The following is a 14,971-nucleotide window of genomic DNA, read 5'->3' as shown; positions in this document are numbered from 1 at the left end:
AGGGTGGGCCCTGCCGCTGGGCTGTGCAGTGTGAGTGTTGGAACCCAGCTCCCAGGGCTGTCACTAAGGACCATACTCCTGGCCGTGGGTTCTGGAATGGTTGCAATGAGGCCAGGCTAAGGGCTCATGGGACAACTTCTGGGACTTGCCCCATCCCTGCAGCAGCAGCTCACAGGGTCCCTAATCCCTGCCTGACCTTCCTAACACAGCTTGGACCTCCCCAGCTTTCCAAATGAGGACTCTGGCCAAGGTTCCACTCTTGCTGGGGAGCAGGAGCTAAGTGACAGTGGGGGCAGGTAGAGACTTCAGGGGACGAGCCAGTGCTCAATGCTGTCATGAATGATGAGGGGATGGGATCATTTCAGAACAAATTTCATCTTCAAGAACCAACAGGCAACGACATAATGGAGAACACCTAATTCGAAGCGTGCACTGTGAAGGCACGTGGGTGGGTGTGAGCCCTGTGTATGTGCTGGAGCCTCAGACCCCAGGCCGCTATCTTGGGCAGCAAGTGGTGCCTTTTCCAGACACCTTCCCACCTCGCACTCTACAAAGCACACGCAGCATTAGCCAAAGTCAGCTCCAAATTTTGAAGCAATACATTTGAACTTAAGTTTTAAGTTCACCTGTACCTGTGTAAAGGACAAAGCTGCACATACAAGACTTTAACATGGGAATAATTATAAAATCACTTATATAATCAACTCACTACGAAAGCTGACAAACCGAGAAACCACTCTGCACCATGTGGAGAAAACGCTGCATATGATCTTATTTGAAGATCAAATAACCTTGTTGGTTGGTAGAAAAGGCGGAAGACACGGGGACCACGCGGTGCAACCTCCCCTGGGCGCAGCTGGAGGACACAGGACATTCTGAGACTAGTTAGTGGACACACTGAGCATTCTGGGGTTTTCCCACAGGAGGGAGCTGGTCAACAATTCAGTCTTCTAGCTTCTCCAGCACAAGCCCATTGGACGACTGGTCCAGCAGCTGGACCCCAATTGCCTCCCTTCTCTGTGGTTTCCAACCTGCCACCCTCAGTTTCAGGCTGAGCGACATGTGTGATCACTAATGTCAAAGTTATTTACAGAGTGCTTTTCAATTATAATCTTGAAATAAAAGTGACAAAACACTTAGTGATCTTTTTATTAATATACTCAAGGTGAATTAACCCTTAAGCCCTAAAATAATAACAAAAAATATATTATTTATTTTATAATTCTGGTACCTGAAATAAAGACAAATAGAAAACTGTTAAAACATTAAAAAGTTGCAAATTTTCATTAAAAGTATTTACATTTCTAATGTGAAATTTATAGGTACAATTTAAAATTTTTAAATTATATTAATATCCTGAAATAGAAAATAATAAATACAATTAAATATCCAGAACCTATTCATAAATGAAAATTCAATTATTAATTAGTATTCTGAATTTAGATATTTATTTATGAATGGCTGAGGGATCTTGTGGTTCCATTTATATTTTCTCCCTTTATTCCTGGACCCTGGATAGTGTGTAACTGTGTGAAAACTTCAGTGGCCACTCCTCACTGCTAGGATCATTTCAGCAAAGCACATGATTCTTCTGTCGCCAGCAAAAGAGCAGAGGAGGAGCCCAATTTTGTTGATCAATCACTAAAAATGAAGTATTTTTACAAATATCTTCAAGTTAGAGCAGAAAACATTACATGTATCTTTCTGAAGTTTTGTTCAAAGAGAAAAGAATAATTCCTTGGTTAACTTTTCTCATTTTACTTAAAGAAGTGTCTCACCTGTACTTGGGGGGGGGGCGGCAGTTAGAAACCAAGGCCGCCATGTTGGAAGTGAAGGAGCATGTCGGACGTCCTGGCATCCATGCTGTGCCGTGTCCCACACGGTTTACGTTCTTTCTCCCACACCTGAAAGATGTCTAATAGGTAGGCCTTGTTCTCACCCAGTACTCCGAGACAACCCTAATGGAGGTACTAATTTGGGAACTGAAGTGATTAATGGTTATTAACACACCCAGGAGTCGGGGCTCATGAGGCTGTTGGTTACCATACCTTTTGTGGTTTCACATGGTTGGGAATTAAAAACACTCATACACTAATCAAACCATACTCATTTCCTCAGTCCAAACACTCCTAAGTGGCATTCTGAAAGCCTGCTGTGTGGCCTCAGGGAGCAAGCACAACCTTGGCCACTGGTGGACTGGGCACCTGGGTGCAGAGACAGTACAATGAGGTGAGGATGTTCTGGGGCTTTTCCGGCAGGTTCCAGATGGTCCTGGGCCTCTCCACGCAGCTGTGGGAAATAGCAGGTCTAACAAGGAAGCCTAGGCCTCCTGTGGGGAGGGTGGAGGAGCTATGGAGGAGGCTGCTTCTGAGGGCTGTGTCATCTCCTGAGCAGCGCTTTTGTGTGAACTGCTGGAAACAGGTGGACTTGTGGTCCCAGGTACAGTATGGCAAGGAAGGATGGAGGACAGACCTGGCCGAGGGGCTGGGCCTGCGGAATACATGGGATGCTTCTGGTGGGTCAGCAGACGTGGAAGATGCTGCAGGCAGAAACAAAACAGGTTTGGAGACGGGCGTCCTGTGGCCAGGTGAGTGCAGGGTCACTGGGAAGTCACTCCACACTCCTTCCTCAGACACTGCCAGTGCAGAGCAGCTGCAGCCTCAGGCAAAGGCATGACCAGCCTGTGGCAGGAAGCAAGCCAGGAGCAGGGCATGTGCTGACGGGGTCATTTCAGGATCTGCTTTCCAGGTTTTCTTCTTAACCATTTCTTCCTGTCACAGTGGACACAGTCCTGCAGACACTGGCCTTGCTTCCCTGTGACTACGTGGGCTGAGTGGAGACTGATGGGCTTGAGGAAAGGCACAGTCAGATGCTTGTTCTGAACTCTGCCCTCCCAGGGCCATGGGGCACTGTAGTGAGCTCGTGCCCTGCACAGTCTGCCATGTGCAACGAGGACTCATGTGCCAAAGGCTTCGGTGACTTTTCCAGGCAGCAAGGAGGAATATGCTCCGTGTGCCGATCTTCCCCGAGCAGTGGCTTCTGGCCCATGTGCCTCTGTCCTAATAGAAATCAGGACTGGAGCTCAGCACGAAGGGCGGCTGGGCCCCGACGGTGGGGCTCTTTGGTCAGATTCACATACATCACTTGTAGGACAGCAGAGAGCTGGCACAGGAGAGGCCTAGGGCAGCAGGGACAGAGACAGGGCGGGTGCGTCCAGAAGAGTTTTAGGAGAAATGGTTTGGGAACAGTTGCCCAGTCCCTGGTGGACAGGGCACGGAAGGTCCCGTGTCACCGCTTTGTGTGTGTCCTGCTGGAGCTTTTGCTCAGGCCTCCCTTTGGGGTGGGGATCTTGCTTCCAGACTTGGCTCCTGAGCTGCCTGACTTGGTCCCTGCGAGGCCTTTTCCTGTGGCATAGACACACACGACATGGGACTACATTAGGATGGTGACTCATGCCCATGGTGGCAGTGTGAATGGCAGGAGGAACCCACCCTGAGCAGCTGGGCCTGAGAGGCCTGGGACCATGTCTCCCAGCCTGGAGGTGTCAGCACAGTGGACAGAGGTGGAGTTATGGTGTCTCCTGAAGACAAGAGAGGTGAGCTGTCAGGTCGAGCACCTCACCCTAATCAGGGCGTTACCCACGCAGGGGATACCTGGGTGGTAACTGTAGGCTGGAGGAGGTGGGTCACTGGGGGTGGATTTTGTCCCTCATGAACTGAGCTCAGTCTGTCTCCCCAGCTGCCATGTCCTGGGTTGCCTTCCTCCACCACAGGATGGCTGCTTGCCTCAGGCCCAGAGCAGTGGAGTCGGCCATCTCTGGACTGAGACCTCAAACTGTGAGCCCCAAATAAACTTTTCCTTCTCTAAAATTGTCCCCGTCAGATTTTTTGGTCACAGAAGCAAAAAAGCTGACCACAATAAGTGCAGCGTGCGGAGCTGTGCAAGGCCACAGGTGCAGGTGCTCAGGTGGCAGCAGGAGGACAGGACAGTCTCAGGGGTGCAGAACAGGGCCAGTTACTCGACCGTCATTCTAAGAACACAGTCCTCGGCACGCAGCAGGTGGCTGTGCACTGAGGCAAGCCTCCTGGCTTAGGGCCTGGGCCCTGTCCACCTATCTGTAAGAACTGGACGGGGATGACCTCTGCTCGAGCGCCTCAGCGTGGAGCCAGCACAGACCTGCTGCCGCAGACACCACCCCCTCCCTACGCAGCACGCCTGAGCTAAGCGTGCAGAAGTCTCCAGCATGGCAGGTGGCTAATAAACCAGACGGTGGGTGGCTCTGCAGGGTCTACCTCTTTGTTCCCAAATCCTTCAGGCAGTCACACAGGCAGTGCTGAGGAGCAGCATGGCACCCAGGAGTGCCTGGCCTTGTGGATCACTTCTCTGGGACCTGGGAGAAGCAGCCACAGTGGGCGGAGAGGGGCTGTGGCATGATTGACTTGCTCCTCATTAGGGAAGCGGAACACAGCCAGGGACACTGATCCAAACGGCCCCAAGGCCTGCATGGGCATGAACCTCACCTGGGAGCACAGCCTGGGCCTTGTGCAGGATGTGTGTCTTGCGTAGGTTCCTCGTGCAGCCGGCAGGGCCCATCAGGTGCACCTTCCATGCCTGCAGTGAGAGGAGGCAGTGGCATGCCCACCTGGCCACCAGGACGACTCACTGCTCTGTTGACACGGAGCTCCAGAGCTGCAGAGGCCCTGTGCCCTGCTTGTGCCCAGACCCTGGCCACCAGGATGACTGAGCTCCAGAGGTCCTGTGCCCAGCCCCTGTGTGCTACCACAGGGGGAGGCCCTCGTGAGAGTGTGCACATGTGTGTGGTTGGGGGCAAGGCAGAGCACCCCCCGGGCCTGCTGGGCCGCACTCTCCTCATCTTCGCTTCTCCTAAGCACCTCACCTGAGGCCCTAAGGAGTGTGCACTCACACAGCCTGGCCAGAGGGTGCTCTGGGCTCCCTCAGGGCCATGAGGGGTGCTGCTGGGGTACACAGAGCATGTGCCACACACACAGCCCTGCAGGAGGGCCTGGCTATCCCCAGTCTCTACCCGAGCTCCCTGCAGCACTGTGCTGTGCTCTCCGAGGTGCCCCATGTGCATTTTACATGTATTTTTGTGGTGTTGAGGATGGAAGCCAGGGTCTTGGGCATGCCAGGAAAGTGGTCTTCCACTGAGCCACACCCCTCACCCCAGACCACCATCTTAAGACACAGCCACTGGTCATGCGACCCCGTGTCAGGGCTGCATTCTGCCTTGCCCAGCCCACTCCGTCAGACCTTGCCCTGGGCCCTCCAGGCCCACAGTCCTTCCTGTGGCTAAAGTGAGGGTGCCTCCCAGGCTCACCTGGCTGGTCAGCAGCAAGGGCACATGGCTCATCCCTCCCCTGCTGGCTTGGAGGGAGGGGGCTGCATGCTAAACCTATGGGTAGGGCTACTGGGCCGAGGGGTCCTGGAGCTGGCAGAGGCCCTGGCTGACAGCTGGCAGAACAGGGACACAGCTGGATGGCCACAAGGAGATATTCCTGCCAGCTGCTGGAAAGTGGCTGCTTCCCTAGCCAGGCCCGCAGCCCGGCCAACAGTGAGGCGGCGGCTCAGGGAAGCCAGGGAGGTCAATCACCTGCTCCTGCTGTGGATCCTGAAGCCACGCCATGAGCACAGGCAGGCGGTGTGGGGAGGGCACTACTGGTAGGAGCCGGCAGGAGCTTCTGGCTGCCTTGCAGCCACTGCCAACCACAAGGGCGGCACTGATGCCGGTCAGGTGCTGGGGAAGGAGGCCACTAGCTGCCTGCTGCAGACAGTCGCCCAGAGGGACTATGGGCACCACAGGGGCAGGTCAGTGAGGCCGCCATCAGAATGGAGCAGCAGAGGTTCTGGGTTCCAGGCAGGAGAGTGCTCCTCCACGTGTGAGACCCATTAACAGTAAAGATGAGAGCACACCAAGGCTAGTCCCAGGAGGGGCAGCAGGGGACAGTACAGCAGCTGCGGCCTCGCTGTGCTCTTCTTGCCACATGGATGATTATAAAGATCTGGGAGACACTGTGTGATCATGGAACTCAGTTTACACGTTTACTGTGGGAGGCGTGATCAACTGGAGCTAAGCCAAGTGACCTGGGACAGCGGATCCTACTTGTGTCACTTTCAGACTAGGTGTGGAACAGTTCGAGTCTCCCTGAACAGCACTGACTCCCTGGGGGAGGGGGGCAGGAGGCTGCCCTGCATGCAGGGGCAGAAAACAGGGTCCATCTACCATGCCCTAATTATGTCTCCAGGGTCACTGGGAGCGGGGCTCTCAGGATGGACAAAGGACACAGACATAGGCAGCAAGGTGAAGAGGCCGTGGCCAGGAGAGTGAGGAGGAGACTCTTGGGTCACTGAGCAGCCTGGCAACAGGACCCACCCAGCAGCAGTGAGGAGCCTGTGTGTGGGAGCCCGGCCGGGGCACATGGCACCAGGCAGGAGAAGCACCTGTGCCACTAGGGCTAGGCCAGAGGCTGGGGAGCCCAGTGCAGAGGAGTGGGTTGGCGGAGGCAGGGTCTCCACTGCAGTGTCCCCACATGCCCAGCCCATGCTGCTGCCTGGACCTCCTTTTCTGACATCTCCTTCCAGTCCCTCTGGAAAACGCCACTGACTTGGCTAAGGGACTGAGGTGCTCCTGTGCCTTTCTCATGCAGAATACAACCTCAGGTGGTGAAAGAACAGGTGTGCTTCTGCTTAAAGAACATTCTGGCTGTGGATGGAGGAGGGGCAGAATCAGAACACTCTGCCGCCTCCGATGGAAGAGCCCGCCATGCCCACCCCAGCTCTGCACCTGATGAGCACAGAACACAGGAGGACACGCTCAGAACATTCAGCCTACAGAGACCCCAGGGGCCGCAGGGCCTTTCCTCATCAGAGGCTGGAAGCAGAGAGAGCTGTTGACAGCAAGGTGTGCTCCATGCCCTGGGACATGGGTGCTCCACAGTGTGCCCCAGGGACACTGGGCACAAGGCCCAGTCAGCAGGTGCTTTGTGAAAGCTCTGCACTAAGACACCTGTGAGGGTCTGGGATTGTGGCTCAGCGGTAGAGCGCTCGCCTAGCACAAGTAGGACCTGGGTTCAATCCTCAGCACCACATAAAAAAATAAAAAATAAAGGCATTGTGTTGTGTCCATATACACCTAAAAAAAAAAAAAAAAAAGACACCTGTGCGTAAGACCAGGCGCCGTCTGGACCCCGATGAGAGGCGGGGAGCCAGTGGGGCTGAGAGGGGACAGGCTAGGGACAGTGCTTGCAGGGCACCTGAGAGCTCTTTGTACTCTTTTGTGTACTTTGTGAGCATTTGAAACTTGCAGGTTGGAGGAGGGAAGAGCGAGCGAGGGAGGGAGCGCACCAGGCAGGGCGGGTAGGACCCTGGCAGAGTGTGCTTGGGGATAGTATCTTTCCTGCTTTATGTGAGCTTTCTGTGGTTGAGGGACTGCTTGGTTTTAGCCATCTGCTGGGACACAGAGAGTCCAGCATCAAGACAGCAAGTGGATGGCAGGAAACAAGAACTGAGAAAGTGGGAGAGGAGAAAAGCGGGTCTCCGGGGCCGGCCTGCTCTGTCCGGCACACAGAGGTAGCACTAGCACACTGCGCAGAGCCTGGATGCCTCTGTCACCTGAGAAGGGAGACGTGGGAAGAGGTGGTGGGTATGGAAGAGTTGCCCCTCCCCACCAGCCCTCAAGTCACACTGCAGCATGGGCAGGGTGGAGAGGAGCGCTTGGTCTGGGGTAAGAGGTAGGCTGCCTCACCAACTGGCCCAAGTCTTCTTCACCAATAAACCCAGGGCCAGTGTGTTACAGACCCTGCCCAGGGGCCCCAACAGATGAAAGCAATGACCCCAAACCCCCAAACCAGGTGATGCTGGAATCCCAACCAGGTGAGACTCTTCAAGTAAACTGTGGGAAAAGGTGAGGGCAGGAAGTCAGGGGAAGAGGCAGGTGAGTGGCACCCTGCTCCGACAGGGTCACCCTGGACACCTCAGCTGCGGCCAGCACCAGCACCGCCGGCAGCGGCTAAGGGTGTGCTCACCTCCATGGTGCTCACTCCCCCGGGGAACGCCCCTCACCTCTTCTCCAGGTGTGAAATTCTCATGGCACAAGGGACACCGGTTGGCCAGCTTCTCTGATTTGGCAGCTGAAATGATTGAAATGGAAAAGCCTGGGCGACTTGTGGCAGTTGGAGCAGGGCGCAGGGACTGCCTGCTTGTCTGGCAGACACTAACCACACACAGGTCCCTGCGACACCCTGCTGCAGCTGCCCTACCCAGGGGACACGCAGTGGCTGGGGACACTCACGGTTGCACTCCTTCGCCTTTATGTGCCTGGGCAGCTCTTCTTTCCGCACGGCCTCGCTGCAGCGGTGGCATTTGCCAAACCCGTCTTTCTGGTCACATTCTGTCAGCAGGTGCTCCGTCAGGCTGGAGATCTCTACCACCTGGACTCCGAGACACAGGGTGCTGCTAGATGCTGGTCTGTCCTGCCAGGGCCACCTGCAGAGCTGGGGCCCGTAACGCAGGACAGCTTCTCTGTCATTCCACACGAAGGCAAGCCAGAGAACCTCTGTGGTGTGTGACTCTAGTCATCTGTCACACTTGTCATGTCACCTTGTACCACTCAAGGTTGTGCCAAGAGGCAGGCACGGGGGCTGCAGTTGAGTATGACCAGCTCCTGGGGCAGAGCAGCCCGCGGCTGAATGTGTGCCCTGGGCTCGAGGCCTGGCTCCCCAGCGTTGCTTTCTCTCTCTTTTTTTTTGTGGTCCTGAGGGTGGACCTGGGGGTGCTCTGTGTGACCAGCGTCCACCAGGGGCAGCTGTATTCCCAGCTCCTCTGAGACAGGGTCTCACTCAGTTGTCTGGGCTGACCTTGAACTTGTGATTCTCCCTTCTGTTCCTGGGTAGCCCCCAGTAGTTGGGGTTACAGGCGTGTGCCACCATAACGGGCAACGATTTTTTTGGGGGAGTGTACTAGAAATTGAACCCAGAACTTCAAGCCAGCCAAGCAGCACTCTGCCACTGACCTGTGCCCCAGCCCGTCCCCAGCACTTCTAAGGATGTGCACAGAAGCAGGGTCCTCTCACCCGACACCTTTGGCAGGAATGGCTTGTGTGCCCTCTAGAACTTAGTGCTAAGGCTCCACTCACTGGGGGGGGTCAGTCTGTGCTCCCAGGGGAGGGGCAACAGCTCTGAGGGCAACTCTGCCCACGAACCCCTTCCTGTGGGCCTGAGTCTCAGAGCAAAGGTCAGATGTCCACTGTCCACTTGGTTCTCTAAGAAAGAAGGCCTATCACTGTAAAACCTAACTGCAGTGGATGTGCCTAGCCACACCCTCGGCCCTTTTTATATTTAGAGACAAGGTCTCACTGAGTTGCTAAGAGCCTTGCTAAGTTGCTGAGGCTGGCTTTGACCTCTCAATCCTCCTGCCTCAGCCTCCCAAGCTGCTGAGATTATAGGCATGTACCACTGTACCACTGTACACTCTGCTGTGTTTCTCAAGTGTAAATGGTGTCACGGATCAATGACACGTTGGACCCCAGCCTAAACTTATAATGAGTTGCTGTCTTCATGGTTTTCCGGGCTGGCTGATGACACTGACCGTTTCTGTACTAATTGTTCACAGACAACAAGGCTCTACTGTGTTGTCCACTGCTGTCTTGGCATGACCCCTGCCCTGTGTGTGCCTTGTCCAGTCACATGCCACTGCCATCACGACCTCCGGGCCACCCTGAGGCAGAGAGGCCCAAGCTACAAATGGCCCTTCCAGTAAAATCCCAAAAAGAATTCCACCCACTAGGGGCCCCTGGAGGCTCCGTGGAGGACCTGCTGCCATGCCCTTGCTGACAGCTTGAAGGTACCAGAGCAGCCATCACCAAAATTCCCCGATGGCAAGTCAGAGTGACCTCTTCAGAGGGGACTGAGTGCAGGAGCCAGCAATGTGGTGGGCAGGCAGGGAGGGGACCACCACTGCAGCCACTCCCTGGACAGAGCCTCCGGTGGGCCAGCAGCACATGACCAAGCACAGGACAGCACCCTCCTGGAGGGGAGTGATCGTGGAGGGTCTCATGTGGAGGCAGCAGCTCCCCTCCTAGAAGCCATCACCTCCAGCAACACCATGTAGACCCCAGGCAGCGGCAACTCGGCCACCAACAGCCTGGGACCCTCTCTGGGGGAGCGCCACTCCTTTCTGTTTCCAAAATAGTTACTTTACTCTCAGGGGAGAAAAAAGGAGAGCCGCTGTGGAGGAGAAGACGTTGGAAACTTAGAGCAGGGTTCCTTAAAGAGGACAGAGGACGAGCCACGGACTGGTGAGGGAGCCCTGCAAGCAGATGGCGGAGACCGGGAGCAGGTGCCCGGTTCCTCCACACAGCAAGGCTCAGGCTCACGCGTGTGGACGACAAAAGCCAGGAACAGACTGGCTGCTCAGGACAGGAGACCACAGGCCCTTCACAGAAGAGGACGCCGAGGGCCAAGGACCCAGTGGCACTGCGCTTCACACCACAGGGCACTGGGGTGGAGGCCTCTAGGTGTGCATGCAGGTGCCCCCTCCCAGGTGGCCTCTGCCTCTGGGGGCCACCAGCTGGCATGGCCACTCTGCACTACTCCATGGCCCTGCTTGGCAGCCGAGCGCCCGTGGCCCAGCAATCCCCGCAAGGCGCATGGGCACTCAGATGCCACCGCAGAGGCTTCACAGGGGCCCCCGCTGCCTGCAGCTGGGCCACAGCTGGGTGCTCGACACCTGCCAGGCACTCGAGCCTGGGCGTGGCAGAGCGGGTGCCCATCCACCTGGCACGCAGGGCAGCACGCTGCAGGGTCCCCCTCTCTGCAGGCCAGGGCCGCACAGGCCGCCCGCCACTGCTCTTCTCAGGACTCCCCGCGAAACTACCAAGACGCGGGACAGCTCCGTGATGTGGCCTCTCAAAAGCTGGCATGCACGCCAGCGCAGGGCCGCCGGGGCCAGCGCCTCACCTGTCTGCAGTGGTCGCATCTGGTCAGCATGAGGCAGTGCTTCCAGTAGTGCAGGTCCAGGCCCTCTTCTGTGAAGGACTCGCTCCTCTCCCCACAGAAAATGCAGAGGCTGAGGGAACAGAAGCAGGTGGAGGCCAGGCCCTCGCCCGGAAGAAGCTCCGGACCCCTCCACCCGACGGCCTGGGCTTCCTCAGGCAGTCCTTCCACCCCTGACCTGCCAGGTCAGGGGTGAGCTCAGGCCCCTCAGTCGGAGGAGTGCTGGGGTCACTGACACACAGGAAGGGACTTCCCTATGTCTCCTGCATATCGGTGCTGGTCACTGAGTGGTGAAGGGCACTTCACAGCCACAGGCCTTCTGACAAACAGGGTGACTTCTGTGGACCAAGAAGGGACGGTGGTCTTGCCGGGCTCAGCTGAAGCTCATCAGCTTAGGGCAATTTTCCAGGCTTTAAAAATCATGGGAGAGAGCCCATAATCGATGGCCCAAGTGAGCCAGGAGGAGGTGTCGGTACTCAGTGCTCCTGGTGGGTCCCTGTGGCCCCACAGGCAGGCCAGGGCAGTACTCACTTGTCCAGGTAGTGGTTATCTGGAATTTCCGGATCCTCAGGTGGGACTGCTTTCCTTCCTTGAAGGTTAAGAGAGAACGTGAGCCAGCTCTGTGGAGAAGTGCCTGCAGCTCAGGGACAGCCCCCGGGAAATGACTTTCTAAAAAGGCAGAGCTGCTCCACAGACAGCCGAGGGTGTGCGACGTGCTGCTGGCCCTCCCTGGCACTGCTGTGGGCCCTCGGGGTCTCTAGGTGGCCTCTGGGTTGCAAATACCTACCCTGATTCTTGGGCCTCACGGTATCGATGTCCTTCTCCTAGGACACAAAACAGAAGCATCAAGGACAAGTGCTGAGGTCACTGTGGGCCACAGTCCACCTGGGCTGGTGCCCACAAAGGGACACAGACATAGCCCTGTGCTGGCTCTGGCCCTGAACAGCTCCGTGAGTCGGCCGGCCACATCTGTCTCCTCACTTGTAAACACAGGTGTGAGTCCACATGCCTGGGGGCAGCCCGAGGAGCGGCCACCCACGTCCGGCACAGTGGCAAAGGAAGCTCCTCCTGCCCCCTTCGCCCAGCTCAGCAAGTGCTCTGTGGCCCCCGCTCCTCTGCAGGGTGTTTCCCTTCCCCACTGGTGACCGTGCCTTCTCCCCTTTCACACCTGTGCCAGACCCACCCTGTTTGCTGTGCCCGGTGCTCAGGGCGGCAGGCGGATGCAAGCAAGCGCCCCGCACACACTGGTGACTGAGCTTCGCCCACAGGCGACCTCCCGACTCGCTGACGTTCTCTTTCTACGGGAAACTTTCCTTCAACTTCAGGAACTGAATCACAACTAATTTCAATTCCAGAAGCAGGGCAGCCTGGAAGGAGCCCGTTTGTATCTGACCAAACCGAATCCAGGCCTCCCACTCAGGACGCCGTTCGACTGGATGGTGACCCCCAAACCTTGCTCAGCAATCTTGAGATTTGGGTGCACGTTTTCACTCTGCCTCTGGAGGAGGCAGGGAGCTCTCTCGCTTCCCATTTCCCTCACCTGTCTCTTCCCTCCATAATCCTGATAGCAGAGCAGAATATTCAACCAAAAACTCCACGTCTAATTCCATCTACTACCCAGCAGACTTTTAAAAAAATCAACCCCCAAACCAATTCAGGAACATGCGAGAACAGCGACTGTCACCTGCATGACTAACTCCCACGCCAGCCAAGCCCTGCGCTGCCCCCATCACCTGCACAACCCACGGTCAGTCAAGCACCCGTTGGTACCCAGGGAATTCCAACTGAAAAACTCTGGCAGATGGGCCAGCTGCCCACCTGGACGTGGGCCTGCGTCTCCTGCAGTGCGGCCAACTGCCCCTGCAGAACTTTGATCTCTTCCTTCTTCTGTTTTTCTGCTTCTTCTGTGGCTGCTCTTTTCTGTGCCTGGTTAAAAAAAAAAAAAAAAAAATATATATATATATATATATATATATATACACACACATATATATATATATATATATTTTTTTTTTTTTTTTTTTCTCCTTTAGAGTAGCTTTTTGGGGCAGTCTCAGACATTGGCAGACAGAAGCACACGAGGTACGTTTTACACACCACAGCAGTCACTGACACTAACATGACCACAGTTAAAGTCTCAGGTCCATTGAGTACCCGGCTACTGACAAACTGCCAATGACCACTCCTCATGTGAGCTTCCCGTGCAGGAGCAGAGGGGTCAGGCCCCGAGTTGGGGAACACAGCCTTTGCCAGGCCCCTGTGCTTCCTGCACACAGGGCTCCTGACGTGGGTTATTTACTCATGTTCTAAGCAACTTTGTTTATTTTTAAAAACACATTCTTTTTTTTAAAAACATCTGTTTTTTAGTTGCATGTGGACACGATACCTTTATTTTATTTTTGTGTGGTGCTGAGGATGGAACCCAGGGCCTCACATGCACTAGGCAAACGCTCTGCCAGTGAGCCACACCCAGCCCCTCTAAGCCACTCGAGACCTGCGCCACCACCCAGGAGGGCCGGCTCACCTTCACTTCAGCATCCGTGGGCCTGCCGTCTATTTTAGCAAATCCCTCAAAAATAGTTTTATAGAGGATGTTCCTGCGCGTGCTGCTGTCATCCGGAGGAAGGTACTCCAGGGTGAGAGCCTGGTGCTGCCTGTACATGTCCAGAATGATTCTGACTGCTGTTTCTCGGACCTCATACACTCTGTGCTCCAGGGCACTCACTGCAAACTGGAAACAAAGACGGAAGGTTTCTCGTTACTGGTTCTCACAAAGTTAATTTGTTCCAGCATAAAAAGCAATACAGGTTTGTTATAAAAAATGTGAAAATTTTTATTTTTGTTTTTCATTGTTGTTATAAAATTTTGAAAAATAAAGAAAAAACAGACACAACCCCAAACATCAAGATGCAGAGACCCTCCTGATGGTTGATCTTGCAGACGCAGTTGAACCCATGATTGATCTGTATGCTTTTCCCACCTGAATGAGTTAACAGGCATCTTCAGGTTATAGCCTTCCATAAACAACTCCTTCTGACTCTTCTCCTTTTTTTTTTTTTGATGGCACCCAGGGCCCTCTATCATTGAGCTATGTCCCCAGCCCTTCTGTTTTGAGACAGGACCTTGCTGAGTTGCCCAGGCTGGCCTTGAACCTGCCATCCTCCTGCCTGCCTCCACCTCCCAAGCAGCTGGGACTACACATGGAGACCTCTGTGCCCAGCACCACAGCCTCATAGTAAGTATTATAAAATATTCCAAATGTGTATAAGAGGCAAGAAAACCTCATGGCTTCCCCATCTGAATTTAACAAATGCTTTAATTCCGCTGCCTATTTTAGACCTTTCTGTTTTTAAGAAGTGCAATGCTGTGGCTGCTGTGCAGTCCTTCTGGGTGTCTCCCAGGCCCACGGGCTTCTCCTTGGAGGCTCTGCTCTCCTGAACTCGTGTGTGTGTTGCCCAAGCGCACAGGCTGAATGTGACCTGTGTCCCTGGGTCTTTTGCTGTAATGTCATAAACAGCACACGTGGGTGGGGTTGTGGGTCAGCGGTAGAACACTTGCCTGGCATGTGTGAGGCACTGGGTTTGATTCTCAGCATCACAAATAAGTAAATAAGTAAATAATAAGGTCCATCAACAATGAAGAATAAATATATAAACAAACAGCACACATGCTGATTCCAAACCCCTCCTTTTCCCACCAGGTCTGTGCACGCCCCCTCAGCTGTCTCTTCTACTCCTTCCGCCTCCTCTGTCCTCTGTGGTGGGGCACCAGTGACATTCCAATGCCTCTTTGATACCGCTGTGGTGGGGCACCAGTGACATTGCGACACCTCTGTGGTGTGTCAGTGAACACAGACCACCCTTCCCCTGTCCCAGGCAGTGGTCCCTGGTGCCTGGGCCTCTGGTCACTGGGCTCCCTCACTTCCATGGGCTTGGCTCGAGGCACACACTGTTGAGCTCCGC

At 55.0% G+C, this 14,971-nt stretch overlaps 1 protein-coding gene across 5 annotated transcripts in view; it reads right to left on the bottom strand.

Annotated features, from left to right (window-relative positions):
• Positions 1–1,125: 1,125 nt before the first annotated feature.
• The window catches only part of Cep104 (centrosomal protein 104), a 31,625-nt gene continuing 17,779 nt past the window's right edge, over positions 1,126–14,971 (bottom strand). For 3 of the 5 annotated variants that reach the window (XM_078025062.1, XM_040287805.2, XM_040287806.2), the window contains exons 14-21: positions 13,534–13,740; positions 12,828–12,935; positions 11,797–11,833; positions 11,541–11,598; positions 10,974–11,082; positions 8,309–8,447; positions 8,080–8,147; positions 6,036–6,721 (exon numbers count right to left, since the gene is read on the bottom strand). In XM_078025062.1, the coding sequence (XP_077881188.1) occupies positions 6,284–6,721; positions 8,080–8,147; positions 8,309–8,447; positions 10,974–11,082; positions 11,541–11,598; positions 11,797–11,833; positions 12,828–12,935; positions 13,534–13,740 (1,164 nt within the window). In that variant the 3' untranslated portion in view covers positions 6,036–6,283. Of the gene's footprint in view, positions 3,405–3,491; positions 3,581–4,520; positions 4,612–6,035; positions 6,722–8,079; positions 8,148–8,308; positions 8,448–10,973; positions 11,083–11,540; positions 11,599–11,796; positions 11,834–12,827; positions 12,936–13,533; positions 13,741–14,971 lie in introns of those variants that run through there. The other 2 variants (XM_078025063.1, XM_078025064.1) reach the window with 2 other exon arrangements.

The sequence above is a fragment of the Ictidomys tridecemlineatus genome, chromosome 11 (genome assembly GCF_052094955.1).
Source record: "Ictidomys tridecemlineatus isolate mIctTri1 chromosome 11, mIctTri1.hap1, whole genome shotgun sequence".
NCBI classification, from domain to species: domain Eukaryota; kingdom Metazoa; phylum Chordata; class Mammalia; order Rodentia; family Sciuridae; genus Ictidomys; species Ictidomys tridecemlineatus.
Note: the sequence above shows the minus strand (reverse complement) of the source record. Positions and strands in the feature narration are given on the sequence as shown.